Source organism: Hemiscyllium ocellatum, chromosome 40 (genome assembly GCF_020745735.1).
Source record: "Hemiscyllium ocellatum isolate sHemOce1 chromosome 40, sHemOce1.pat.X.cur, whole genome shotgun sequence".
Classification (NCBI taxonomy): domain Eukaryota; kingdom Metazoa; phylum Chordata; class Chondrichthyes; order Orectolobiformes; family Hemiscylliidae; genus Hemiscyllium; species Hemiscyllium ocellatum.
In genome coordinates, this window is record NC_083440.1 from 14,224,166 (window position 1) to 14,231,883 (window position 7,718).

The 7,718-nt window shown below is 43.9% G+C and overlaps 1 protein-coding gene across 1 annotated transcript; it reads left to right on the forward strand.

Annotated features, from left to right (window-relative positions):
• Positions 1-542: 542 nt before the first annotated feature.
• LOC132834527 (endogenous retrovirus group 3 member 1 Env polyprotein-like) lies at positions 543-6,841 on the forward strand. The gene is made up of 2 exons (XM_060853446.1): positions 543-1,382; positions 3,625-6,841. The coding sequence occupies exon 2, from the start codon at positions 4,964-4,966 to the stop codon at positions 6,185-6,187; it is 1,224 nt and encodes a 407-aa protein (XP_060709429.1). The 5' UTR covers positions 543-1,382; positions 3,625-4,963; the 3' UTR covers positions 6,188-6,841.
• The last annotated feature ends 877 nt before the right edge of the window (positions 6,842-7,718 follow it).

Genomic DNA, 7,718 nt, shown 5'->3' on the forward strand with positions numbered 1-7,718 from the left:
GACTTGATCTCCAGCTCCAGCAACACTTGTCAAGGAACTCAGCCAGGTTCTCGCCGTCCTCATGCTCCGGATGACCCATGACACGTCAGCAAGTCCTAAACTGGCCTTCCAAGGTCCGGACCAGCCCCTCGGAGTTCTCTGTCGCAATCGCCGAGGCTGCGGTCCTTCGTTCGACCGCTTTCACGCATTGATCCAACGCCTGAGTCTAGCTCTCATGCTTTGTCAATAACCGGTTCCAGCGCTGTTTCGATTTTTTGCAAACTCTGTGAGTAGGTGCTGCTGCTCTACTGAGCTTAAAGGCGCCCTCATGGGAGTTGAAGCAGTGGCTATGGGTGTGCCTTACACAGCAGGGGAGTTCTCTGCCTGCCTGCACAGCCCTAGCTCCCTTCCCTTTATTCCTCCAAATCGAAATTTATTAGGTTCTAGTTGCTCTGCCTGATTTATACAGAAAATCTTCCTCAGGGCTGGCTAATGGGGTTGGGGGTGTGTGGTGAGATAGGTACTGTGAGATTTAGATTTGCTTTATTATGCAACAAGAAGCTATTAAGATGTGCATGGTACCCTAGACATTTAATATATAACCAAACTAAATATGTGGTATGTCTTGCTACTTTATTTTATATATACTGGCTGTTTTATTTTAAGGAAATGTTAATGTTTGGGCTAATTTACGTAAAGATTGATCTTCTAACGATCAGTATTGCAATGTAAGCAGTTAGTAAGAAAAACAAGCTAGCTGGGGGCAAGGGGTCAGCTTTGAAAAATAACGAAACCTTGAGCGAGACAATACTTCTGCTAATATGGTGCAAAAACAACCAGCTAAGAGTACAAGGTGCGAGACGGTTGCTAAGTTCAAGGGCTGAAAATATCATTAGACAGGGAAGTGGGTTATGCAGCTGGAGTTTGAGACAATGAGGACATGATCATATGCTTTCTCTGTAAGAAATGAGATCATTGTAAAGCAATGACCCTCGTGACCTCTAGGGGCCATAGGGGAGGCTCTAAATTGCTATATAAGAAAGATCGCTGTAATGCTTGGGTACGCTCTTCTTTTGGAAGGCGTCCGATTCTGCAGAATTTGTTAATAAAATCTTTGTTCTCTTGAATTTGTCCAGAGCGATTATTTAGAAGTGAATTTTCATTTCTAACAACTTGGGGGCTCGTCCGGCTCCACACTCCGGCTGCGGTGGGCTCGAGGAAGGACATCGGAGACGGTGCACCCTACCGAGTTCGGTAGTCCCCGATTCCTTACTCGCCGTCCCGCTTCGCGGCTTGAGCGAGTGGTATCCGGGAGGCTCAGGAGAACAAAGAGGGAGGAGACTGGCCAGTCATAAAGGGAAAAACGGGCAGGGGATCGAGTAATTTTGGTGCACTGAAGCCAGGTAGGCACAGATTTCTTCTGTTGCGTTCGGACAGGTTTGGTCTCTGATTGATGCGCGAAACTCAAGGACACCTTGTCTTGTCAGGTGTTGTTTATGTACCGGAGTCTCTGCGCTCAATCAGTTACCAGGGTTTGGTCTCTGCTTGATGCACAGGACTCAAGGACACCTTGCCTTGTTTGGTGTTGTTTACGTACCGGAGACTCTGCGTTCAGTCAGTTACCAAGGGTTGATTACCTGTTGCCGCTACCCGGTCGATCATAAGGAAATCCGGTGAGTGTGGGATATTCTTGTTTCTCGCACGGACGGTTTATTTGCTTGTATTTATCTTCGGCATGGGAAACGGGGGCGCAAGAGTGCCTAAACCGTTGCCTGATGAAGAATACAAGGGGGTGCCGGATGATAGCCCGTTAGGACGAATGTTACGTAACTGGGCTCATGGAAAAAGGAAAGGGGAAGTCTAGACGAAAAATGGTTAAATTTTGCGAAAAATGGTCACAACAACCTATTCAAGGGGGTTCTGTTTGGTGGCCCAAATTTGGATCGGACGAGGATTGGGTTTGTCAAATTTTAAATGATCATTTAAAGAATAAATATAATCCAAGACTAAAACAGAGAGAAACAGAGAGAGAGAGAGAGAGAGAGAACTGCTTGCAAAACATTTAACTCTCTGTGATTCGGGTTGAATGCACATTTGTTTGTTGGTGATTGAATGAGGAAGTTTTATTCACTGGAACTTGAGTTCCAGGATTGTTTTAAATGTGATTTTTATGAATACTTAACATGATTTATTTTCACTATGTGAAGGACAGTTGTAGTTAGGACTTCCATAGTTATTATCTGAGACCTTGGATTCGGCTATTAGAATTTTTTTTAAACTTGAAATGACAAATTATTGTAAGACAGTTATGATTATTTTATGACCTAAAGTATTGTAATTGAGAAATAGTTAGGAGTACACAAGAAAACTAATTTTGGATCTAAATTAGGATACTAAATTTGGGTGATTACAGTGGGTTTTAAAATTTGGGAACTGTATGTATTTTATATTTTAAATATTAAATACTAAATAAATGGATATATATATATGTTTACAGTTTAGGAACAGGCTTTAAAGTTAGTCAAGCATGAATTATTAAATTGGTGTTTGAGGATATGAGAAGTTTGGAACATTACAATATTTCTTAAAAAGTGCCGATAGGGGACAAGGAAATTGGGTTTGTGTGTGACCCCCTCACCAGTGGGGAGGTCGGAACATTTAAAAGGAAATGACGGTCCTGGATGAGAATCCGATAGGATTGTCAGAACAAATTAATTAATGTTTGAGGCCCAGTCTATATATGTGGGCTGAGTTAATGTCTATTTTTGAATATACTATTTACTGGGGGAGAAAGGAGACTTATATGGGGATACTGAATAGGGAAAGTGTTAATTGAGATTTTTAAAAAAAAACTAGTAACAGCGCCGGTATTAAGCTTGCCGGACAATTTGGCATGGGAGGGGGATGGTTAGGGGTGAGGACAAATATCCCCTTCAGAACCCTAACTGAGACAACCATAATATAGAAAAGTGAAATAATATACTAGACATGCAAAATTTGATAATCCGAGGGATACAAACTTGCATCCCCAAACAGCGAAAGTTAGCCAAGGTTTTCGACCTGAGGCAGGGAAAGGACGAGTCTCCCTGTCCATTCTTACACAGATTAAGGGAGCGGTAGAAATGAGTACAAAGGCATGGCCTGATATCCAGAAGAAGTTACAGAAGATAGAGGACGGGAGCGTTAGAAATGAGTCGGAGTTGTTACAGGAGGTTCAGAAGGTATTTGTATAGAGAGGCATAATGGCGGAGGAACGGAAGGCTAAGATACTGGTAGCAGTAGTATGGGAGGACTGTATGAAAGACAAAAGGAGTTGGATAAATACGGTGTTTATCTAAACCTGAATATTTATGTCTGTGTCGGCCGCCCCCCCCGTAGGAATTTTGTGTTGGTGAAGATTTATGTGTGTCTTTGTGTGTGCAAATTTGATTGTAAAAAAAAATAGTCTCTGTGGATGTGAGAATTTGTGTTTGTGTATGGATTTTTTTTTATATAAAAAAGGGCTTCTCAGCTCACAAGCAGTTTAACACTTTGTGGTCTGGCTTGAATTCATCTGTTTGTTAGTGCATGAATGTTTGAGTGTTTGTCACCTAGAGCGTGAGTCATGAGATATGTGGCTTCGCTGTTTCTCGTTTACTCCACCAGGGATTCCTGACTCAGACCCCTCCACTCGATATCCACCTCCACAAAGTGGAACCGGGAGACTGGGTTTTGATAAAATCCTGGAAACCGGAGAAACTCCAATCACTCTGGGAGGGACCGTTTCAGGTGTTACTCACCACCGAAGTTGCCATACGAACAAAAGAAAAAGGGTGGACTCACGCCGCCAGACTAAAAGGCCCGGTGTCGCCGCCCAAAGAGGACTCTTGGTCGTGTGAGGCCGGTGATGAACCGTTGGTGGTGAAGTCAAAGAAACATCAAAAATGAACTCTCTTGGGACTCTTTTGCTACATACTGTATTATTATTTGCCTTCCTTTTAGTGGGGAAATTGACTGGTAACTGTGATAAATGCCGCTCTAGGGTTCGGGTGTGGGACATTGAGTTAGAGTTACGCGGATCCTTTGTATCCCACTCCTCTTATGCTAATAATACTCGCTGTTATGATATGTACCCACAACAAAAGTGCTGGGAAAAAGGGAAAACTATACTATCAAGTAAAAAAACAGGGGATATCTCGGTCTATCTAAGGCTAGGGTCTATCGTTGCCCCTTTATAAATTACGAATGGTTGTGTATGTCAACAGACAGTTTACAGGGACATGCTGAATTACTGGAAACAGACAAAAGTAGAACTAAAAGGGAATGTGCCAAATGCGGCGCTATAATTCAATTGGGAGATCCTAATTTCTTCTCCCTTTGCCATGATGAGGAGTCCCGGGAGGAATGTTGGGAGGATGGGAAATTGTATTATCAAATGTTAAATAAGGGATATATTGGATGGCCTGAGGGGAGGGTCCATGAATGTATTTGGGAAGAACACGAATGGGTCTGCATTAAAAAAAAAGACAGTTGGGATAAGGCTAACAGGCCGTGCGACAAATGCCGCCAAACTGTGAAATGGGGAGACCATGTCTTTCCGGGGTCTTTTGTGTTTCACACTAAAATAAGTGATGCCTGTTACAACCGGGAGAAAATGATACCATGTTGGGAGGATGGGGAACATTACTACCAGGTATTCAGCCTGGGATATTACACGAGTGGAAATATAGACTGTCCACTTATGGAATAATGGCTCTGTATCAGTTTTACTGGCTCGGCAGCGGACCACTTTGACCGGGTTAAGGAAATATATCCCGGGTTAGAGAAATCTATTCCAAATTACGATGCCAGAATAGCCACCTCAGCCAAGGTTTCCTCCCTCTATGAGGACATTAAGAAACGGCTTACTCTTCCTGATGTTGTGAAAAATCTCTTTATTGACTTCACGTCTCAAATTGCCAAAATTTTAAATGTGACGAGCTGTTGGGTTTGTGGGGGTCCGCATATGACCGAGCAGTGGCCATGGACGGGGGAGAGTTTGGATGTTCAGGAAATCCTCGAATACAATTGGACTTACTCCAAGAACAGAATTTATCAAGTCTGGAAATTGCAGAATACCCCGGCGGGCCACTTCTGCGTTGGGAAACAAGGGTCCCGCCCAGTTGGTGACAGCCCCTGTCAGCGGGTCTTGAATCTCACCACAGACACTTGGTGGCCCCGACCCTTGGGTTGGTTTCTCACCAAACAACCCCTTGGGTTGTCTATCACCCAACAAGGGGATCTCACCTGCAGGCGGTTGCATCCCACCTCTGATTCCTGGAATTGCAGTGGTTCTGGCCCTTATGCGGGAATGCCGGGAATTAGGGAGGCCTGGGACGGTGTTGCCAGGGACAGTGGAGGGGGTCCTATATCCAGGTTGCCCGAGAAATGGGGTGGCTTATGCTTCCTCGGTATAGTCAGACCAGAGTTCTTTCTCCTCTCACGTGATCAAGGGGCTGACCTGGGGGTTAAGTTGTTCGACTCCCTGCAACGGAGGTCCGGAAAGCTAGCACGGAAGCGTAGGAGTGCTAGTCAGTGGAATGTCCACCAGTACGGAGACATCCACTTGGCCAAGTGGGGCGCAGATTGGCCACCGTCCCGTATCATTGAGTATTATGGGCCGGCAAGTTGGGCTCAGGATGGCCCTTGGGGTTACAGAACTCCAATTTATATGCTTAATCGCATCATTCGCTTGCAGGCGGTGATGGAAATAATCACCAACAAAACCGCCTTCGCATTGGAATTACTGGCTAGACAGCAGTCTCAAATGAGGGCTGCAATATATCAGAATCGTCTTGCTTTAGACTACCTGCTTGCCTCTGAAGGGGGTGTCTGCGGGAAGTTTAACACGACAAATTGTTGTCTGGAGATAGACGATAACTACGAGGCTGTCCTAAAAATCACCCGGGACATCCGTAAAATAGCCCATGTACGTGTCCAGACGTGGCGACCTATAGGGGACGCTAGTTGGTGGAACACGCTTTTTGGGGGTGGCTGGTGGCGCATGGCATTAATAATGATGGTGGGTGTCGGGGCCCTGTTCCTCGTTATTCCCTGTCTGGTTCCTTGTGTTAGGGTATTGATCCAACGCCATATCGCCCAGATGCAAGCCATTGCCATACCCCAACATGGTACTCATGAACTTAAAGTTTTACTATTGAAAAGACAGAAGGACCTCCCTGAGCCGTAATTCAGCCTATTCTGTTACGCATGCACATCTTAAAAAGAAAAAGGGTGGAGTTGTGAGATTTAGATTTGCTTTATTATGCAACAAGAAGCTATTAAGATGTGCATGGTACCCTAGACATTTAATATATAACCAAACTAAATATGTGGTATGTCTTGCTACTTTATTTTATATATACTGGCTGTTTTATTTTAAGGAAATGTTAATGTTTGGGCTAATTTACGTAAAGATTGATCTTCTAACGATCAGTATTGCAATGTAAGCAGTTAGTAAGAAAAACAAGCTAGCTGGGGGCAAGGGGTCAGCTTTGAAAAATAACGAAACCTTGAGCGAGACAATACTTCTGCTAATATGGTGCAAAAACAACCAGCTAAGAGTACAAGGTGCGAGACGGTTGCTAAGTTCAAGGGCTGAAAATATCATTAGACAGGGAAGTGGGTTATGCAGCTGGAGTTTGAGACAATGAGGACATGATCATATGCTTTCTCTGTAAGAAATGAGATCATTGTAAAGCAATGACCCTCGTGACCTCTAGGGGCCATAGGGGAGGCTCTAAATTGCTATATAAGAAAGATCGCTGTAATGCTTGGGTACGCTCTTCTTTTGGAAGGCGTCCGATTCTGCAGAATTTGTTAATAAAATCTTTGTTCTCTTGAATTTGTCCAGAGCGATTATTTAGAAGTGAATTTTCATTTCTAACAGGTACCCACCTTGCATGGGGTATGGCACAGACCCCAACACAGCAGACCTTTCAGATTGCCGCCATCTTGACAGGTTACGTAAGTGAGCAAAAAGTTGTCAATTGAATTTGGGAAATTATGAAGTTGTTCGTTTTGGAAGGGAGGATAAAACAGCAGAGCATTATTTAAAAAAGGAAAAGCTGGGGAAAACTGCAACACAAAGGGACTCGCAGTAGTTGTGCACAAAGCACAGAAAATGCAAGACACAGGTACAGCAGGTAATCATGAAGGCCCTTATAGGAGGTTGCTAAATAAGATAAAAGCCCGTGGTATTACTGGCAAGGTACTATCATGGATAGAGGATTGGCTGACTAGCAGAAGGCAGAGAGCAGCAATAAAGGTATCTTTTTCAGGTTGGCAATTGGCTACGAGTGGAGTTCCGCAGGGGTTAGTTTTGGACCATAAATATTCAAGTTATACATTAATGATCTGGATGATGGAGGTCATTTTCACAAAATTTGCACAAGATTTAAGGATTGGTGGATAACAGTTAGTGTTGAGGGAGCACAGCAGCTGAAAAAGGACGCAGACAGATTAGGAGAGTGGGCAAATAACCGGCAAATGGAATACAATGTTGCAAGTGAGAGTTCACGAACTTGGGTCAGAAGAATAGAGGTGCAGACTATTTTTTAACAAGGGGAAGTCTTTGGAAACCTGAAGCTCACAAGTGATTTAGGAGACCATGTCCAGGATTCTCTTCAGGTTAATGTGCCGTTTCAGTTGGCAGTTAGGAAGTGTTGCAAAAGGGAACAGATGGGTCACTTCTGATAATTAAACCAAACAAGTCCCAATCT